Source organism: Procambarus clarkii, chromosome 2, assembly GCF_040958095.1.
Source record: "Procambarus clarkii isolate CNS0578487 chromosome 2, FALCON_Pclarkii_2.0, whole genome shotgun sequence".
NCBI lineage: Eukaryota > Metazoa > Arthropoda > Malacostraca > Decapoda > Cambaridae > Procambarus > Procambarus clarkii.
In genome coordinates, this window is record NC_091151.1 from 38,614,073 (window position 1) to 38,635,885 (window position 21,813).

The following is a 21,813-nucleotide window of genomic DNA, read 5'->3' on the forward strand; positions in this document are numbered from 1 at the left end:
TCACTGCCCGCTCCCTCACACACTCACTGCCCGCTCCCTCACACACTCACTGCCCGCTCCCTCACACACTCACTGCCCGCTCCCTCACACACTCACTGCCCGCTCCCTCACACACTCACTGCCCGCTCCCTCACACACTCACTGCCCGCTCCCTCACACACTCACTGCCCGCTCCCTCACACACTCACTACCCGCTCCCTCACACACTCACTACCCGCTCCCTCACACACTCACTGCCCGCTGCCTCACACACTCACTGCCCGCTCCCTCACACACTCACTGCCCGCTCCCTCACACACTCACTGCCCGCTCCCTCACACACTACCCACTCCCTCACACACTGCCCGCTCCCTCACACACACACTACCCGCTCCCTCACACACTCACTGCCCGCTCCCTCACACACTCACTGCCCGCTCCCTCACACACTCACTACCCGCTCCCTCACACACTCACTACCCGCTCCCTCACACACTCACTACCCGCTCCCTCACACACTCACTGTCCCCTCCTTCACACACTCACTGCCCGCTCCCTCACACACTCACTACCCCCTCCCTCACACACTCACTGCCCCCTCCTTCACACACTCACTGCCCGCTCCCTCACACACTCACTACCCCCTCCCTCACACACTCACTGCCCGCTCCCTCACACACTCACTACCCGCTCCCTCACACACTCACTACCCGCTCCCTCACACACTCACTACCCGCTCCCTCACACACTCACTACCCGCTCCCTCACACACTACCCGCTCCCTCACACACTCACTACCCCCTCCCTCACACACTCACTACCCCCTCCCTCACACACTCACTGCCCGCTCCCTCACACACTACCCCCTCCCTCACACACTCACTATCCCCTCCCTCACACACTCACTACCCCCTCCCTCACACACTCACTGCCCCCTCCCTCACACACTCACTGCCCCCTCCCTCACACACACACTACCCGCTCCCTCACACACTCACTACCCCCTCCCTCACACACTCACTGCCCGCTCCCTCACACACTGACAAAGGGTGTCTACCATAACCAACATTCGTCCAACATGGCCAGACGTCCCAGTACTTCTCCCCTCAATCAAGGCGTTTATTGACGTTTGTTCTCGACATGTCACTATGACATTTAGTGAGCCAGCCAGAGGCTCGGGGCCCGCGCAGGACTATCCCTGCCTAAATATCCACAAGTGGCGTTGGTTCGACGTTGAATTACCGCCGTTGACGTTGGTTCGACGTTGAATTACCGTCGTTGACGTTGGTTCGACGTTGAATTACCGCCGTTGACGTTGGTTCGACGTTGAATTACCGCCGTTGACGTTGAATTACCGCCGTTGACGTTGAATTACCGCCGTTGACGTTGAATTACCGCCGTTGACGTTGGTTCGACGTTGAATTACCGCCGTTGACGTTAGTTCGACGTTGAATTACCGTCGTTGACGTTGGTTCGACGTTGAATTACCGCCGTTGACGTTGGTTCGACGTTGAATTACCGTCGTTGACGTTGGTTCGACGTTGAATTACCGCCGTTGACGTTGGTTCGACGTTGAATTACCGTCGTTGACGTTGGTTCGACGTTGAATTACCGCCGTTGACGTTGACTCGACGTTGAATTACCGTCGTTGACGTTGGTTCGACGTTGAATTACCGCCGTTGACGTTGGTTCGACGTTGAATTACCGCCGTTGACGTTGGTTCGACGTTGAATGGGCGTTGCTCCTGGCTAGTGTTCCCCGCGGAGGTCTCAACTTCAATTGCCAAATTTCTCTTCCCACAACAGCCTTGAGAGACTACCGGGCGGTGGCTGGTGTAGTGTCCAAGAGCCTTGTACAGTGGCGCGCTGCTCACTTAATGACCTTTTCATGTGCTTCAGAGCCTTTAGGGATACAGTATACATGTGATGAGGTATACATGTGATGTTATATATATATATATATCATAGAAAATAACATTTCATTCACTTGGACCATCGGGGCCTTGAACCACAGACAACGCAGGAAGCTTTACACTTCGCGGTTCGAAGTGTCGAACAGAAGCAGTTCGCAGTGTCTCCGAAATCCTTCCTTATTGTGGGGGTGCTGTTGACTCAGTGGGTAGAAAGCTGTGGGGCTGCTGTTTGTCGTCTGGTCTGGGGTTCAAGGCTCCGATGGTCTGGTGGGCGCTTATAACAGGATATCAGCTGGCAACAGGACGCCATCGTTGGTTGTCATGGTGACTATGACTCAATTCCAGGAAGAATATGCACACACGGTGAAATGTATTTTCCTTGACAATGTGATGGTCCGCTTAACAGTTCGTAGCTCTTGTAGTTCATGCCAAGATGCCTCAGCTTACACTAAAATGGCGGTGATCTCCATTTTATACACAAGACGTAAACGCTATAAAGCTTTTAGAATTAATGAACTCAAATAAACTATTTAAATTTTAAATCTTCTGCATAAATATAGTGTGTATATATATATATATATATATATATATATATATATATATATATATATATATATATATATATATATATATATATATATATATGTATATAATTTATTGCTAGGTGAAAAGAGGCATTAGTTAAATGCAAACGCGCCCAACCATTTCTGTCTCGGCCGGAAATCGAACCCGGGATTTCCGATTGTGAGTCGAGAACGAAGTCAACTATACCAAGAGACCCTACCCTACATGTTGTTAGTTGTTCATCACACTTCGTCTCTAAGAAACAAACATTCCTCAATTATTCTTTCTTTAATATGGACCAGCAAATTTTGGATAAAGGTAGGATGTCTCCCAACATGAGAGATTCAACGGAATAGTTACATTGTTGATTGAACAATAGGGTCTAAAATCTTTTACAGTGTACAGTTTACAGTTTCACATTCAAGAGTGTAGTGTTCATGTGAATACTACAACCCTGTAAACACGGTTTGTCACGGTGTTTACAGGGGAAAAGTGAAAAAAAAAATTATTTTTAAGCTACATCTCTTAAGAATCCACCCCTGCCCTATGTGGTAGTGAACAGTAGAAAGTTGCACTTACAAATCCGTAAATTTAACATGTGTAATATCATGATACAGTAGGTTGCAACCTCCTGAAATATGCTGAAATTGCAATTTTGACCCAGTGAATATAAACAGCATTCCCACAGTAATAAATCCCAATTGAATTCGACTAGGCAAAAATTACCAATTAATTTTGCCAATGAGGATGTTAACAATAACAAACATCACGACAGAACACAGGAATAACAACCTTCCCTCCTCCTCGCACGTTAGCAAGGCAACAAGGCATGAATCGTGTGAAATAAACGACTCCGATCTCTGTAATTATGTCATTAAAGGTGTACTAAGCGTTGCCCAAACACCATTATTACACAGGAGGTACACTCTGCACACAGTACACTGCTGCAGGCTGGTGAGGTACTGCGTACCAATACCCCCGTCAACTCCACACCTTCGCCCTTCCCGTAAATAATAATAATAATAATTAAATAACCATGACAATAAATATCATAACTACGATTATCTGACTTTTTAACGGTGTGGATAACGCCTCCCGGTATCCTCTGTCTATCTGTTTCCTCTGCTAATATTCTCATTTGTGGCGACACACAGACAGGTGGCGGCGCCCAGTACCTAACCTAACCTGCTTGTACAACGGTACTTCGCACCAAATAGTTATTATAAGTACCATCATTTCAGGAGGCCGGGTTGCAGGCTGCCAACATAGGCCCTATTATCCTGTGTCGCAGCCTGACCCAGCATTTATGTAGCAGTTATTTGGGCTAACTTACAAACTTACATTTTTAAACTTAAGTTAGACTAACTTACTAACTTAATACTTACAAACCTCTACATCTTTTCTCGGCTTTGTTTGCATTTATTTAACAGTTTAAGAGCACCCAAACTTTCCAATGAAATAATTGTATTGTTGTTTTAGACAGCCTCCCGGTGCTTCAGAGCCTATAAACTCTTTAATAAATGTAACTAAAGCCTCCAAGGTCTGAGAAAAGATGTAGAGGTTTGTAAGTAATTGCGTAGCTGCTTGATAAATCCTTGCGCAGGTTGCGACACAGAGGCGAATAGGGTCCCTGACGACCCAAGTTCAAGTTCAAGTATGTTTATTGAGACAAGGAAAAATACATTCCAAAGTGATAGAGTAGCTTAGGCTATTTCTACCCCCCCCCCCTCCTTTACTTCAAGTCCCTCAAGAGGCGTACAAATTCAATGAGTACAAGTACGCAGATCACAATACAAGAATCCCATTTAACATTGCAGGTTAATATAGTGAGCACCGTATATAAGTGTTACACTCTTGGGGCAAAATTCTTGTAGCTCCTAAGTATACTGTCTATCATACCATTATCACACATCCAAACAATTTGATGTGGTACACTACTTATTTCCTTATTTCTACAGTTATCTATAAGTTGACACTCTAATACATAATGGTCTAAGGTGTGGGCGTGCGGCATGTTACATAATTTACACTCCTTATATTTTTCACTGACATCAACACCGTATTGCCAGATATATTTGTATCCTAATCTTAATCTCATGTAAATTGAATCCTTCCAAGTAGACTTTCCTCTACCATAGGTGAAGGACGAATTTGTATTTATTATTGAAAAATTCTTAAGTGTGTTACTACTATCCACCATTGCCATTCTCTTTACCATTTCTTCACCCTCTTGGATCATCTTGATTCTTGTTTTTATTTGTTTCAAGGTTATCTGACATACAACATCAATAAGAGTTTTTTTCCGTGGCTCTCTTCACTATCTCATTGACTACCTCATTCAATAGTATTCCCACATGTGAAGGGATCCACATGAATTTTACTTTATACCCATTTGACGACCCAATATTAGTAGCCTACAACCCCGGCCTTCTGAAATGATGGTACTTATAATACCTATTTGGTCTGAGGTAACAATATGTAGTGATGGACCACCAGTCAACCACTCTGTGTACTATTCATTTTATTAGGTCTGGAAAAAATAAAGCTGAAAATTACTTAAACATTCCTAGGCCTAGTATAGCACTGTATTAGGCTAAAGATAGCATGTATTAGGCTCAGAATTGCTAGGAGAGGTTACGTTAGGTTTGGTCCCATATTGGTACTTTTTATCAAGTAGTTACACTAAGTACTTTAATTTTAAGAGGATGGGGGTGTGGTACTCTCTACACCTCATAATAATCACATAATACAACATATTATTAAGTACCACATAATAACGGAATCAGTATTCCTACCCTCCATATAATACATTCTTCTGTATTGTGGGTCCACAATACACAAGTATTGTGTACTGATTGTGTACAGTATTGTGTACTGATTGTTAGTTTTAACTAGAAATGGTGTTTCTTGAATATTTTTGTTGGAATTATGAGCTGAGCTGGCGATGGAGAACATGGATAGAGTCTTCCGGGTTCTCCTAAACTCATTCACGTACAAGTACATTTATTGAGACAATAAAATACATCTCAAAGGGATAGAGTAGCTTTGGTGCTATGCGCCGCCAGCAGTGCGCAGTGGCCTTCTCTGCCTCGTGCATACTTATGATAAGTGTTCTCTCTCTCTCTCTCTCTGAATACTGAGAGAGAAAAAAATGAATGAAAAGTACTACACATACAGTATGTATCTTGACGTTATCTTGAGATGATTTCGGGGCTTTAGTGTCCCCGCGGCCCGGTCCTCGACCAGGCCTCCACCCCCAGGAAGCAGCCCGTGACAGCTGACTAACACCCAGGTACCTATTTTACTTTTTTTTAGGATTATAAGTCCAGTGTGCTGTCCGCTCGGCCGACCGGCTCCCATCGAGTTCAATGAACAAATCGAGTTCATAAGACAAAACAAGAAGAGAGAGAGAGAGAGAGAGAGAGAGAGAGAGAGAGAGAGAGAGAGAGAGAGAGAGAGAGAGAGAGAGAGAGAGAGAGAGAGAGAGAGAGGGGGGGAGAGGGAGAGAAAGAGAGAGCGGGAGAGAGAGAGAGAGTGAGAGAGAGAGAGAGAGAGAGAGAGAGAGAGAGAGAGAGAGAGAGAGAGAGAGAGAGAGAGAGAGAGAGAGAGAGAGAGAGAGAGAGAGAGAGAGAGAGAGAGAGAGGGGGAGGGGAGCAGGTAGCCATGCTAGGAAGTGTCAACAAGATCGATCCTCCACTTCTCTGCACTAGATCCCCATCACTTATTGATGAGTGTACCATGATGGTAGTGGTGATGGTAGTGATGGTGGTGGAGATGATAGTGGTGGTGATGGTGGTGGAGATGATAGTGGCAGTGATGGTGGTGGAGATGATAGTGGCAGTGATGGTGATGGTAGTGATGATTCTGGAGGTGATAGTGGTGGTGATGGTAGTGATGGTGCTGGAGATGATAGTGGTGGTGATGGTAGGTGATGGTGGTGGGGATGGTAGTAATGCTGATGGTGTTGGAGATGGTGAAGATGATGATGGAGTGATTGTTAGTGTGAGGTCATTGTTAGTGTGGAGGCATTATTAGTGTGGAATGATCATTAAAGTGACTGTTAGTGTGGGGGTGATTGTGTGGAATGATCATTAAAGTGACTGTTAGTGTGGGGGTGATTGTGTGGAATGAGTCTCGGGTGTATAATGATGGTTCACGAGGAATGAATGAATGTATGTATAGTGATTTTTACTGAGTGTGAATTAAATGTACTGATACACTGTTAGTGGGGTGTACAGTACTTTAGTCCGAGTGTGGAGTGACTGTGAGTGTGGAGTGACTGTGAGTGTGGAGTGACTGTGAGTGTGGAGTGACTGTGAGTGTGAAGTGACTGTTGGTGTGGAGTGACTGTGAGTGTGGAGTGACTGTGAGTGTGGAGTGACTGTGAGTGTGGAGTGACTGTGAGTGTGGAGTGACTGTGAGTGTGAAGTGACTGTTGGTGTGGAGTGACTGTGAGTGTGGAGTGACTGTGAGTGTGGAGTGACTGTGAGTGTGGAGTGACTGTGAGTGTGGAGTGACTGTGAGTGTGAAGTGACTGTTGGTGTGGAGTGACTGTGAGTGTGAAGTGACTGTGAGTGTAAAGTGACTGTGAGTATGGAGTGACTGTGAGTGTGGAGTGACTGTGAGTGTGGAGTGACTGTGAGTGTGGAGTGACTGTGAGTGTGAAGTGACTGTTGGTGTGGAGTGACTGTGAGTGTGGAGTGACTGTGAGTGTGAAGTGACTGTTGGTGTGGGGTGTGGAATGACCATAGACTGTTCTCTACCACGGACCTGACCTGATGACTGAGAACAAGAGAGGCTTTTTCACCCACAGGGTTATAAACCCGAGGAACCGCCTACCCGCCGAAGGCGTAAATGCCAAAACTCTGTTAGGGCTTAAAATACAGCTGGAAAAGATCATCAGGGGCAAATTGGGGGGGGGGGACCTTTGACAATCCGCCGGCTTCCTGTCCTCATCGAGGCCACTAGTATTAGGGCCTATTAGAATGCACCTAGGTGAATAGGTGCATCAGGCGATAGGAAACTTGCCCAACCATTTCTGCTCCGTTCGGGATTCGAACCAGGAATTCTCATTTATCTGAACCCAGAGGGTAAGAATTCAGAGTGCGACACATGGTGTATCCGACACACTGTGTATCCGACACATTGTGTATCCGGCACATGGTGTATCCGACACATGGTGTATCCGACACATGGTGTATCCGACACATGGTGTATCCGACACATTGTGTATCCGACACATGGTGTATCCGACACATGGTGTATCCGACACATTGTGTATCCGACACATGGTGTATCCGACACATTGTGTATCCGACACATGGTGTATCCGACACATGGTGTATCCGACACATTGTTTATCCGACACATTGTGTATCCGACACATGGTGTATCCGACACATGCTGTATCCGACACATGCTGTATCCGACACATGCTGTATCCGACACATGGTGTATCCGACACATGCTGTATCCGACACATGCTGTATCCGACACATTGTGTATCCGACACATGCTGTATCCGACACATGCTGTATCCGACACATGCTGTATCCGACACATGCTGTATCCGACACATGCTGTATCCGACACATGCTGTATCCGACACATGCTGTATCCGACACATTGTGTATCCGACACATGCTGTATCCGACATGAAAGTTTTGGGAACGCTGCCAGACACGTCTGTGTCCCAGGCGTGCGTGTGTGTGTGTGTGTGTGTGTGTGTGTGTGTGTGTGTGTGTGTGTGTGTGTGTGTGTGTGTGTGTGTGTGTGTGTGTGTGTGTGTGTGTGTGTGTGTGTTCTCACCTATTTGTGCTTGAGCTCTGGCTCTTTGGTCCTGCCTCTCAACTGTCAATCAACTGGTGTACAGATTCCTGAGCCTATTGGGCTCTATCATATCTACATTTGAAACTGTGTATGGAGTCAGCCTCCACCACATCACTTCCAAGTGCATTCCATTTATTAACTACTCTGACACTGAAAAAAATCTTTCTAACGTCTCTGTGGCTCATCTGGGTACTAAGTTTCCACCTGTGTCCCCTTGTTCGTGTTCCACCCGTGCTGAAGAGTTTGTCTTTGTCCACCCTGTCAATTCCTCTGAGAATTTTGTAGGTGGTTATCATGTCTCCGCTTACTCTTCTGTTTTCCAGGGACGTGAGGTTCAGCTCCTTTAGTCTTTCCTCGTATCTCATTCCTCTCAGTTCCGGGACGAGTCTGGTAGCATACCGCTGAATCTTCTCTAACTTTGTCTTGTGTAAGGTATGGTACTCCATAGTAACTAGGTAACTAGGTATGGACTCCAGGCTGGAGCTGCATATCCCAGGATTAGTCTTACATAAATAGTATACAGGGTCCTGAACGATTCCTTACACAAGTTTCTAAAGGCAGTTCTTATGTTGGCCAGTATAGCATATGCCGCTGATGCTATCCTTGTGATGTGGGCCTCTGGGGACAGGTTCGGTGTGATATCAACCCCCAGATCTTTCCTTCTATTTGACTCTTGTAGGATTTCACCTCCCAGATGGTACCTTGTGTTCAGCCTCCTGCTCTCTTCGCCTAATTTCATTACCTTACACTTTCCTGAGTTGAACTTTAGCAGCCATTTTCTAGACCACTCCTCCAGTTTGTCCAGGTCATCCTGTAGTCTCTGTCTATCTTCATCTGTCTTGATTCTTCTCATAATTTTTGCATCATCAGCAAACATTGAGAGGAACGAGTCTATGCCCTCCGGAAGATCGTTTACATATATTAGAAACAGGATGGGTCCAAGTACTGAGCCCTGTAGGACTACGCTGGTGACATCTCGCCATTCTGATGTCTCCCCCCTCACCGTTATTCGCTGTTTCCTGTTGCTTAAGTACTCCCTTATCCACTGGAGCATCTTCCCTTTTACTCCTGCCTGTTGCTCCAACTTTTTTAACAGCATTTTATGGGGTACTGTGTCAAAGGCTTTCTGGCAGTCCAGGAAAATGCAGTCGGCCCTCCCTTCTCTTTCCTGCCTAATTTGTGTTGCCTGGTCATAGAATTCTATTAAACCTGTGAGGCACGATTTACCATCTCTGAACCCATGCTGGTGGTGTGTTATAAAGTTATTTCCCTCCAGATGCTCTACGAACCTTTTCCTCACGATCTTCTCCATCACCTTGCATAGTATACAAGTTAGGGAAACTGGCCTGTAGTGCAGTGCCTCTTGCCTGTCACCCTTCTTGTATATTGTGACTACGTTAGCTGTCTTCCAACTTTCTGGTAAGTCTCCTGTTTCCAGTGACCTGTTATACACCATAGAGAGTGGCACACTTAGTGCTTCTGCACCTTCCTTGAGTATCCATGGTGACATTCTGTCAAGCCCAACAGCCTTTGTCACATCCAGCTCCAGCAAACACCTTTTGACCTCATCACTGGTGAGGTCAAATTCCTCCAAGGCTGCTTGGTTTGCCGCCTCCTCATTTAGTGCAGGGGCCTCTCCTTGTTCTATTGTGAAGATCTCCTGGAATATCTTGTTGAGTTCTTCACACTCCTCCTTGTCATTCTCTGTGTATCTGTTCTTCCATTTTTTTCAATTTCATCACTTGTTCCTTCACTGCTGTTTTCCTCCTGATGTGGCTGTGGAGCAGCTTTGGGTGGGTCTTGGCTTTTCTCACTGTCATTTTCATACTGTCTCTCTGCTTCCCTCCTCACTCTGAGGTACTCATTTCTGGCCCTCTGGTATCTCTCCCGGCTCTCTGGTGTTCTGTTATTTCTGTAGTTTCTCCATGTTCTTTTACTCAGTTGCTTCGCTACCTTACATTCCTGGTTGAACCATGGGAGCCGGTCGGCCGAGCGGACAGCACGCTGGACTTGTGATCCTGTGGTCCTGGGTTCGATCCCAGGCGCCGGCGAGAAACAATGGGCAGAGTTTCTTTCACCCTATGTCCCTGTTACCTAGCAGTAAAATAGGTACCTGGGTGTTAGTCAGCTGTCACGGGATGCTTCCTGGGGGTGGAGGCCTGGTCGAGGACCGGGCCGCGGGGACACTAAAAAAGCCCCGAAATCATCTCAAGATAACCTCAAGATGGGTTTTTCTGTTGTTTTTCGTTTTTCTCCTTTTGGACGGGGATAAACCTATCTGCAGCTTCCTGGCACTTCTGGGTGACAAAATCCATCATGACCTGCACATTCTTGTCTCGAAGTTCTGTTTCCCATGGTATTTCCCTGAGGAAGTTCCTCATCTCGTCATATTTTCCTCTTCGGTAATTTAGTCTTTTCCCTCCGATCCCATTCTTGGATAGGTTATCCTTACCTCCACCAAGTATTCAAAAGTCAGTACACTGTGGTCACTCATTCCTATGGGGACTTCAACTTTGACTTCCCTTATTTCTGACTCATTCAGGGTGAATATCAAGTCGAGTCTAGATGGTTCATCATTGCCTCTCACTCTTATGGGTTCCTTGACATGCTGGCATGCTGACATGTAGAGTGATCATGTTGGTGTGGAGTGATCATGCAGGTGTGGAGTGATCATGCAGGTGTGGAGTGATCATGCAGGTGTGGAGTGATCCTGTTAGTGTGGAGTGATCATGCAGGTGTGGAGTGATCCTGCAGGTGTGGAGTGATCCTGCAGGTGTGGAGTGATCATGCAGGTGTGGAGTGATCCTGTTGGTGTGGAGTGATCATGCAGGTGTGGAGTGATCATGCAGGTATGGAGTGATCCTGCAGGTGTAGAGTGATCATGCAGGTGTGGAGTGATCATGCAGGTGTGGAGTGATCCTGTTGGTGAGGAGTGATCATGCAGGTGTGGAGTGATCCTGTTGGTGTGGAGTGATCATATTGGTGTGGAGTGATAATGCAGGTGTGGAGTGATCCTGTTGGTGTGGAGTGATCATGCAGGTGTGGAGTGATCATGCATGTGTGGAGAGATCCTGTTTGTGTGGAGTGATCATGCAGGTGTGGAGTGATCCTGCAGGTGCGGAGTGATCCTGCAGGTGTGGAGTGATCCTGCAAGTGTGGTGTGATCTTTCAGGTGTGGAGGGATCATGCATGTGTGGAGGGATCCTGTTGGTGTGGAGTGATCATGCAGGTGTGGAGTGATCCTGTTGGTGTGGAGTGATCATGCAGGTGTGGAGTGATCCTGTTGGTGTCGAGTGATCAAGCAGGTGAGGAGTGATCCTGATGGTATGGAGTGATCATGCAGGTGTGGAGTGATCATGCAGGTGTGGAGTGATCCTGCTGGTGTGGAGTGATCATGCAGGTGTGGAGTGATCATGCAGGTGTGGAGTGATCATGCAGGTGTGGAGTGATCATGCAGGTGTGGAGTGATCATGCAGGTGTGGGTTGATCATGCAGGTGTGGAGTGATCCTGTTGGTGTGGAGTGATCATGCAGGTGTGGAGTGATCATGCAGGTGTGGAGAGATCCTGTTTGTGTGGAGTGATCATGCAGGTGTGGAGTGATCCTGCAGGTGCGGAGTGATCCTGCAGGTGTGGAGTGATCCTGCAAGTGTGGTGTGATCTTTCAGGTGTGGAGGGATCATGCATGTGTGGAGGGATCCTGTTGGTGTGGAGTGATCATGCAGGTGTGGAGTGATCATGCAGGTGTGGAGTGATCCTGTTGGTGTGGAGTGATCATGCAGATGTGGAGTGATCATGCAGGAGTGGAGTGATCCTGCAAGTGTGGAGTGATCATGCAGGTGTGGAGTGATCATGCAGGTGTGGAGTGATCCTGTTGGTGTGGAGTGATCATGCAGGTGTGGAGTGATCATGCAGGTGTGGAGTGATCATGCAGGCGTGGAGTGATCATGCAGGTATGGAGTGATCATGCAGGTGTGGACGTTTCTTGTACGACTCGGGCGTTGTGGCAGTGTTGATATTATAGCTGATAGTGAAATGTGGCCTTGATTCACAGGCAGCTCTGGTGGGCTAATACGCCACGTTCCCAGAGGAGTGAGAAGTGGCAGCATAAGTGCACTCACTCTGGCTTGCTGGAGGAGAGTTGCCCCGAGTGGTGTCCCTACTGGTCGATATATAGGCTATGTGTACCTTATGGGTCAAGCCTGAAGCCATACAGAGATGAACGGGTGCTCCATCCCGCCTGAAATAGTGTGCTAGCTAGCCATAGTGGTGTGGAGTGGCCCACCCATGATCTTTTCCGTTCGAATCTATTTGAAACTAGGATATTAGAGGTAGGGAACGGACGGCTAGATTCAGTTATGGCGATGCTCCTCTCCCTCCCTCGGTTCCTCTCCCTTCCCCCTCCCACGGTTCCTCTCACTCCCCCTCCCACCCTTCCTCTCCCTCCCCCTCCCTTCTCCAACCACGTGTCTCCGCCCTCTCTTATCTAACAGCTGATCAATGCCGCATATCCTGTCTGCCGATGTACTCTTTAAAGCATACAAAAAATTTAAAGGTACAATACTGCACCAGCCTTTAAGTGCATTGCAGTTCAATGAAATTATGCTCCAGGACTACCACCTAACATGCTTAGGCCTATCCCATCCAGGCCCCGGGAAAGACCACATTCCTCAGGACGGCATTATATTTTGCCCTTTGTTTTCGCCAAAGGCCAAAGTAGAACGCTTCCTCCCGGGCTCGTAGGCTGCTTAATAAATACTTAAGGTAGTTCCGCCATGGAAGCTAGCACAAGCTAAAGTGCCTGAACGTCATGTACTAACTTTGAAACTTGGGAACTTTCCTCTCAGAAAATTCTGACGAAACATGTTACAGAGAGCAATAGAATATCATTTTGATTTTTTTTAACAAAACCCTGATCGGAGTTTAGTTCTAAGTTACTTAATGTATATCAGATTGCATAATATAAGGGCAGTAGTACCGCCTGAACCGTTACCAGGGTGGACGTTGATGGTGGTAACATCCAGGTTATCATCTTTGTCGCCATTATGCCGTAGGAAAAGCTGCCATAACCAACTACCTTAGCCGGCTGGTTAACTGGTGGCCAGGTGGTGGGCCCATGGAGGCCCACGGGGGCCCAGTGGGACTGTGAAATACATGTGGGTTGCCGTTGACCCACGGCTCAGGGGTGGCAGAAGGATGGTCGGGACTGGGCCTGGCAAATCCCCCCACCAGCTGGGCCATTTAACTCTACACACTTCGACCTTATGGCACTCCAGCCCCGAAAGAAGCATAATGATAAAAACTCTCCTTTAATAAACACAAACATAATTTAAAAACGCTATAATAATATCAAAGAATTACTAATTATATCCTCATAGTGTTACGTTTAAAAACTCGAAGGAATACGTTAATTCACACTAAAATATAAGCCAAACAAATGTCATTACGCTCTGCAAAGGATCCTCTCTTTGTTTACCAAAATACCGTGGCTTTAAATCGACGCTGAGGGCATCTGGCGGCAGCTAGTTTAAAATTTGGACTTTTTGTTTATATACATATTTTAATAAACCCGTGTATGTCAATACAACAAATTAACTCAAGACGTGAAGCGTCAGAATATATTTCACAAAAGACTGCCTTAGGTAAAGAGAAGATGCCGTAGGAGAAGAGTTATTAGAAGATAAGAGTGTAAACGCTCGCTGAGTGGGACTGGCGGGAAATTCGTATGGCATCGGGATTGGAGTTTGGCGCCAGTTATTGTTCACTGGCGGACTGGTGGTCGGCGGGGAGAGTGGCGCTGCGTATTTCGCCTCTCGAGTGGAGTAAGTGTCCTTTTGTCGGGTTCTGGGCTGGTGTATGAGCTGGTAGGATGTGGATGTGTGTTGCGTGAGGCGGTGAAGGGTGTGGGTGGCGAGATGAAGGGAGGGCGAGGTGCGGAAGTGGTGGAAACAGTTTTGGCGGGCTGGCGGCCATCACAGCGCCAGCATGGGTGACGCGCGGGAGTTTGGCCCCTCGGTTCATCCTGATTTTCTTCCCTCTGGGCAAGCTTCTGGCGGTGTTTGGGTAGTGGGCGAGAAGATAAGAGGTAAGTGAAGGTGAATATCGCAGTAGTGGTTGGGAAAGTGGATGCTGGGGTGGCGAAAGTGGACACAGCGTTGCCGCCTCTAGGTCGTAGTGGTGGTGGTAGCAGTGAAGTTTGTGTTACGGGGGGTTGACCTGACCCCTAGCCCCACATGCCTTGCTCTGAGGTCACCACCTCGCCCATGCCCCCCCACCTGCGCTGCCTGGCCCCGGGGGCACCAGGGGACCATACATTTGGCCGGTTTGGCCGAGGTAGGGAGTGGCGGGGAGGGTTATTGAGGTGGTCCCCCTCGTGGCCAAGTGTGGTGGTGGTGGTGGGTTGTGGCCGCGGGAAGGCCGTCTGCCTCGCCCTCGTACACATGTAAACCATCTTTGGACCACAACCTGACCTGAGCTGAGCGCCTACAGCCACCAGTACCATCTGAACACCAGCAACGGGCGGTGGAAATACCCTGAAGATAAAGACGAATATTCATTTGGGGGGGTTAGTGCACCTTAGATTATGGGGAGGGGGAGGGGGGTGACAGGTTGTTTTTTTTAGGGGGTAAGAAGAGGGCAAGGTAATGTAACTTGTGTATCGATTACAAAGCATGCTTGTAATATTTTAAACATTTGAGGCACTTATCAGTAATGGGGTCGATGTGTAAATGTGGGTTTGGAGGCATCGACATAACTGCTACAATAGATGGGGGGGTTGTGGTGTTGACCACAACACACTGAAGATCCTGTATGCTAACCTCTTGAAGGACTCGTTTACCTGCAGGTTCCCTTAGGTGTAGTCATTTAAAGAGTTAAGCTTCCTTAAGTCATCTCTCTTTATCCAGGCACACTTTTGCTCTATTTGGCTTATTGTCCCATTTGGCTGTAGGTTCACTTGACCCATTTGTTTCTGGGTTCTGCCCTTGACCCATTTGTTTCTGGGTTCTGCCCTTGACCCATTTGTTTCTGGGTTCTGCCCTTGACCCATTTGTTTCTGGGTTCTGCCCTTGACCCATTTGTTTCTGGGTTCTGCCCTTGACCCATTTGTTTCTGGGTTCTGCCCTTGACCCATTTGTTTCTGGGTTCTGCCCTTGACCCATTTGTTTCTGGGTTCTGCCCTTGACCCATTTGTTTCTGGGTTCTGCCCTTGACCCATTTGTTTCTGGGTTCTGCCCTTGACCCATTTGTTTCTGGGTTCTGCCCTTGACCCATTTGTTTCTGGGTTCTGCCCTTGACCCATTTGCTTCTGGGTTCTGCCCTTGACCCATTTGCTTCTGGGTTCTGCCCTTGACCCATTTGCTTCTGGGTTCTGCCCTTGACCCATTTGCTTCTGGGTTCTGCCCTTGACCCATTTGCTTCTGGGTTCTGCCCTTGACCCATTTGCTTCTGGGTTCTGCCCTTGACCCATTTGCTTCTGGGTTCTGCCCTTGACCCCATTTGCTTCTGGGTTCTGCCATTGACCCCATTTGCTTCTGGGTTCTGCCCTTGACCCATTTGTTTCTGGGTTCTGCCATTTGACCCCATTTGTTTCTGGGTTCTGCCATTGACCCCATTTGTTTCTGGGTTCTGCCATTGGCCCATTTGTTTCTGGGTTCTGCCATTGGCCCATTTGTTTCTGGGTTCTGCCATTGGCCCATTTGTTTCTGGGTTCTGCTATTGGCCCATTTGTTTCTGGGTTCTGCCATTGGCTCATTTGTTTCTGGTTTCTGCCATTGGCCCATTTGTTTCTGGGTTCTGCCATTGGCCCATTTGTTTCTGGGTTTTTCCCTTGACCCCATTTGTTTCTGGGTTTTTCCCTTGACCCCATTTGTTTCTGGGTTCTTCCCTTGACCCCATTTGTTTTTGGGTTCTTCCCTTGACCCCATTTGTTTCTGGGTTCTGCCATTAACCCCATTTGTTTCTGGGTTCTGCCATTAACCCCATTTGTTTCTGGGTTCTGCCATTAACCCCATTTGTTTCTGGGTTCTGCCATTAACCCCATTTGTTTCTGGGTTCTGCCATTAACCCCATTTGTTTCTGGGTTCTGCCATTGACCCATTTGTTTCTGGGTTCTTCCCTTGACCCCATTTGTTTCTGGGTTCTGCCATAGACCCCATTTGTTACTGGGTTCTTCCCTTGACCCCATTTGTTTCTGGGTTCTTCCCTTGACCCCATTTGTTTCTGGGTTCTTCCCTTGACCCCATTTGTTTCTGGGTTCTTCCCTTGACCCCATTTGTTTCTGGGTTCTTCCCTTGACCCCATTTGTTTCTGGGTTCTTCCCTTGACCCCATTTGTTTCTGGGTTCTTCCCTTGACCCTATTTGTTTCTGGGTTCTTCCCTTGACCCTATTTGTTTCTGGGTTCTTCCCTTGACCCCATTTGTTTCTGGGTTCTTCCCTTGACCCTATTTGTTTCTGGGTTCTTCCCTTGACCCCATTTGTTTCTGGGTTCTTCCCTTGACCCCATTTGTTTCTGGGTTCTGCCATTGACCCATTTGTTTCTGGGTTCTGCCATTGACCCATTTGTTTCTGGGTTCTGCTCTTGACCCATTTGATTTGGGTTCTGCCATTGACCCATTTACCTCTGGGTACTTATCCCCCTTGACCCATTTGCCTCTGGTCACTGCCCCCTTGTCCCATTCACCTCTGGTCACTGCCCCCTTGGTCCATTTGCCTCTGGGTACTTTCCCCCTTGGTCCATTTGCCTCTGGGTACTTTCCCCCTTGGTCCATTTGCCTCTGGGTACTTTCCCCCTTGGTCCATTTGCCTCTGGGTACTTTCCCCCTTCGTCCATTTGCCTCTGGGTACTTTCCCCCTTGGTCCATTTGCCTCTGGGTACTTTCCCGCTTGGTCCATTTGCCTCTGGGTACTTTCCCCCTTGGTCCATTTGCCTCTGGGTACTTTCCCCCTTGGTCCATTTGCCTCTGGGTACTTTCCCCCTTGGTCCATTTGCCTCTGGGTACTTTCCCCCTTGGTCCGTTTGCCTCTGGGTACTTTCCCCCTTGGCCCGTTTGCCTCTGGGTACTTTCCCCCTTGGCCCGTTTGCCTCTGGGTACTTTCCCCCTTGGCCCGTTTGCCTCTGGGTACTTCCCCCCTTGGCCCGTTTGCCTCTGGGTACTTTCCCCCTTGGCCCGTTTGCCTCTGGGTACTTTCCCCCTTGGCCCGTTTGCCTCTGGGTACTTTCCCCCTTGGCCCGTTTGCATCTGGGTACTTACCCCTTGGCCCGTTTGCCTCTGGGTACATACCCCTTGGCCCATTTGCCTCTGGTGACTGCCCCCTTGGCCCATTTGCCTCTGGTGACTGCCCCCTTGGCCCATTTGCCTCTGGTGACTGCCCCCCTCGGCCCATTTGCCTCTGGTGACTGCCCCCCTCGGCCCATTTGCCTCTGGTGACTGCCCCCTTGGCCCATTTGCCTCTGGTGACTGCCCCCTTGGCCCATTTGCCTCTGGTGACTGCCCCCTTGGCCCATTTGCCTCTGGTGACTGCCCCCTTGGCCCATTTGCCTCTGGTGACTGCCCCCTTGGCCCATTTGCCTCTGGTGACTGCCCCCTTGGCCCATTTGCCTCTGGTGACTGCCCCCTTGGCCCATTTGCCTCTGGTGACTGCCCCCTTGGCCCATTTGCCTCTGGTGACTGCCCCCTTGGCCCATTTGCCTCTGGTGACTGCCCCCTTGGCCCATTTGCCTCTGGTGACTGCCCCCTTGGCCCATTTGCCTCTGGTGACTGCCCCCTTGGCCCATTTGCCTCTGGTGACTGCCCCCTTGGCCCATTTGCCTCTGGTGACTGCCCCCTTGGCCCATTTGCCTCTGGTGACTGCCCCCTCGGCCCATTTGCCTCTGGTGACTGCCCCCTCGGCCCATTTGCCTCTGGTGACTGCCCCCTCGGCCCATTTGCCTCTGGTGACTGCCCCCTCGGCCCATTTGCCTCTGGTGACTGCCCCCTCGGCCCATTTGCCTCTGGTGACTGCCCCCTCGGCCCATTTGCCTCTGGTGACTGCCCCCTGGGCCCATTTGCCTCTGGTGACTGCCCCCTGGGCCCATTTGCCTCTGGTGACTGCCCCCTCGGCCCATTTGCCTCTGGTGACTGCGCCCCTCGGCCCATTTGCCTCTGGTGACTGCGCCCCTCGGCCCATTTGCCTCTGACTGCGCCCCTCGGCCCATTTGCCTCTGGTGACTGCGCCCCTCGGCCCATTTGCCTCTGGTGACTGCGCCCCTCGGCCCATTTGCCTCTGGTGACTGCGCCCCTCGGCCCATTTGCCTCTGGTGACTGCCCCCCTCGGCCCATTTGCCTCTGGTGACTGCCCCCCTCGGCCCATTTGCCTCTGGTGACTGCCCCCCTCGGCCCATTTGCGTCTGGTGACTGCCCCCCTCGGCCCATTTGCCTCTGGTGACTGCGCCCCTCGGCCCATTTGCCTCTGGTGACTGCGCCCCTCGGCCCATTTGCCTCTGGTGACTGCCCCCCTCGGCCCATTTGCCTCTGGTGACTGCCCCCCTCGGCCCATTTGCCTCTGGTGACTGCCCCCCTCGGCCCATTTGCCTCTGGTGACTGCCCCCCTCGGCCCATTTGCGTCTGGTGACTGCCCCCCTCGGCCCATTTGCCTCTGGTGACTGCCCCCCTCGGCCCATTTGCCTCTGGTGACTGCCCCCCTCGGCCCATTTGCCTCTGGTGACTGCCCCCCTCGGCCCATTTGCCTCTGGTGACTGCCCCCCTCGGCCCATTTGCCTCTGGTGACTGCCCCCCTCGGCCCATTTGCCTCTGGTGACTGCCCCCCTCGGCCCATTTGCCTCTGGTGACTGCCCCCCTCGGCCCATTTGCCTCTGGTGACTGCCCCCCTCGGCCCATTTGCCTCTGGTGACTGCCCCCCTCGGCCCATTTGCCTCTGGTGACTGCCCCCCTCGGCCCATTTGCCTCTGGTGACTGCCCCCCTCGGCCCATTTGCCTCTGGTGACTGCCCCCCTCGGCCCATTTGCCTCTGGTGACTGCCCCCCTCGGCCCATTTGCCTCTGGTGACTGCCCCCCTCGGCCCATTTGCCTCTGGTGACTGCCCCCCTCGGCCCATTTGCCTCTGGTGACTGCCCCCCTCGCCCCATTTGCCTCTGGTGACTGCCCCCCTCGGCCCATTTGCCTCTGGTGACTGCCCCCCTCGGCCCATTTGCCTCTGGTGACTGCCCCCTCGGCCCATTTGGCCCTGGGCGCTGCCGCCCCCTTTGACCCGTTTGGCCCTGGGCGCTGCCGCCCCCTTTGACCCTGGGCGCTGCCGCCCCCTTTGACCCTGGGCGCTGCCGCCCCCTTTGACCCGTTTGGCCCTGGGCGCTGCCGCCCCCTTTGACCCTGGGCGCTGCCGCCCCCTTTGACCCTGGGCGCTGCCGCCCCCTTTGACCCTGGGCGCTGCCGCCCCCTTTGACCCTGGGCGCTGCCGCCCCCTTTGACCCTGGGCGCTGCCGCCCCCTTTGACCCTGGGCGCTGCCGCCCCCTTTGACCCTGGGCGCTGCCGCCCCCTTTGACCCTGGGCGCTGCCGCCCCCTTTGACCCTGGGCGCTGCCGCCCCCTTTGACCCTGGGCGCTGCCGCCCCCTTTGACCCTGGGCGCTGCCCCCCCCTTTGGCTCTGGGCGCTGCCGCCCCTTTGACCCTGGGCGCTGCCGCCCCCTTTGGCCCTGGGCGCTGCCGCCCCCTTTGGCCCTGGGCGCTGCCGCCCCCTTTGGCCCTGGGCGCTGCCGCCCCCTTTGGCCCTGGGCGCTGCCGCCCCCTTTGGCCCTGGGCGCTGCCGCCCCCTTTGACCCCTTTGACCCCTTTGGCCCTGGGCGCTGCCGCCCCCTTTGACCCATTTGGCCCTGGGCACTGCCCCTTTGGCCTTGTTTACTCGGGTACTCCCATCTGACTGGTATGACCCCCTTTGACCCTATTGGCTGGAGAACTCAAGCGTGACCCATGTGGATGTGGGTACTCTGTACTCTTGACCCATTTGGCTCTGGGTGCTCTGTACCCTGGACCCATTTGGTCCTTGGCCCCATTTAACCCTGGGTGATCTGTACTTTGGACAGGTCTAATTTGGCCCTGGGCTGTTTTTCTCCTCTAGACCCATTTGACCCTTTGGCTTTTATTCCTGTACCCATTTAGGTTCCTTCTTGAGGTGATCTTGATGATTTCGGGGCCTAGCGTCCCCGCGGCCCGGTCCTCGACCAGGCCTCCTTTTTTTTTTTTTTTACATCCCCCCAGGAAGCAGCCAGTAGCAGCAGTCTTAACTCCCAGGTACCTATTTACTGCTACCTTGAGGTGATTTTGGGGCTCTGTGACCCCACTACCCGGTTGTCGACCAGGCCTCCTCGTTGCTGGACTGGTCAACCAGGCTGTTGGACGCGGCTGCTCGCAGCCTGGCATTCAAGGTACAGCGTGGTTGATCAGGTATCCTTTGGAGGCGCTTATCCAGTTCTCTCTTGAACACTGTGAGAGGTCGGCCAGTTATGCCCCTTACGTGCAGGGGAAGCGTGTTGAACAGTCTTGGGCCTCTGATGTTGATAGTTCTCTTGAGTCCCTGTTGCACCTCTGCTCTTCAATGGGGTATTCTGCACATCCTGCCATGCCTTCTGGTCTCATGTGGTGCTGTGTTGTCTCAGGTGTTGTGCTAGTTAACAGGGACATCAGGGTGAAAGACACTGCCCAATTTTGTTTCCGCCTCCACTGGAATCAAACTCGAACCCTCAGGACTACGAATCCAAAGCACTGTCCACTCAACTGTCAGGCCCCAAGAGGGTCCCCTTCTTCCCTTAAGACCCTCTTGGGTCCCCTAGGGGTCCTTTCTTCCCTGTGGATCCTCTAGGGGTCCCCTGGGAGGTCTTCTTCCCCGTGGATCCTCTAGGGTCCCCTGGGAGGTCTTCTTCCCTATGGATCCTCTTGGGTCCCCAGGGAGGACCTTTCTAACCTGTAGACCCTCTAGGGTCCTCTAGGAGGTTCTTTCTTCCCTGTGGATCCTCGAGGGTCCCCTGGGAGGACCTTTCTAACCTGTAGACCCTCTAGGGTTCCATGGGAGGACCTTTCTTCCCTTAAGATCCTCTTGGGTCCCCTGGCAGGTCCTTCTCTGTGGATCCTCTTGGGTCCCCTGGAGGGGGGTTCGTTTCTTCCTTCTGGGTCTCCTGTGGGTCCTTTGTTCCCTCTGGACACATTTAGCCCCAGCACCCTCCCACATTCCCATTAGGATCTAAAGACTTATCTGTACAGTACCTTATTCATCAAGGCCTAGACGTCTGCCAGGAAGGGCCTTTAACTTCTGACTCCTAGATGGCTCATTTTACTCTGGGCTTTTTTTTTATCCCTTCCTAGGCCTCCTTGATCCCCCCCTAGGCCTCCTTGATCCCCCTAGGCCTCCTTGATCCCCACCTAGGCCTCCTTGATCCCCACCTAGGCCTCCTTGATCTCCACCTAGGCCTCCTTGATCCCCACCTAGGCCTCCTTGATCCCCCCTAGGCCTCCTTGATCCCCACCTAGGCCTCCTTGATC

At 50.8% G+C, this 21,813-nt stretch overlaps 2 protein-coding genes across 3 annotated transcripts in view; one reads left to right on the forward strand and one right to left on the reverse strand.

Moving 5' to 3' along the window:
* Positions 1-14,009: 14,009 nt before the first annotated feature.
* Positions 14,010-21,813, forward strand: part of LOC123762244 (transcription factor E2F5) — a 57,535-nt gene continuing 49,731 nt past the window's right edge. The window contains exon 1 of one of the 2 annotated variants that reach the window (XM_045748638.2): positions 14,010-14,104. The gene's annotated coding sequence lies outside the window, so the exon portion shown is untranslated. Of the gene's footprint in view, positions 14,368-21,813 lie in introns of both variants that reach the window. The other variant, XM_045748639.2, reaches the window with a different exon arrangement.
* On the reverse strand, positions 15,170-20,144 carry LOC123762398 (collagen alpha-1(III) chain-like). The gene is made up of 2 exons (XM_069327172.1): positions 19,413-20,144; positions 15,170-16,249 (listed from the first exon to the last, which is right to left on the reverse strand). The coding sequence occupies exons 1-2, from the start codon at positions 20,142-20,144 to the stop codon at positions 15,170-15,172; spliced, it is 1,812 nt and encodes a 603-aa protein (XP_069183273.1).

Excerpts from the sequence above, each read along its gene's own strand:
- LOC123762398 (XM_069327172.1), bottom strand. The coding sequence starts at position 20,144 with ATGGGTCAAAGGGGGCGGCAGCGCCCAGGGCCAAAGGGGTCAAAGGGG. Across the intron at positions 16,250-19,412 it reads GAGGGGGGCAGTCACCAGAG|AACCCAGAAACAAATGGGGT; the intron begins GCAAATGGGGCG and ends GGTTAATGGCAG.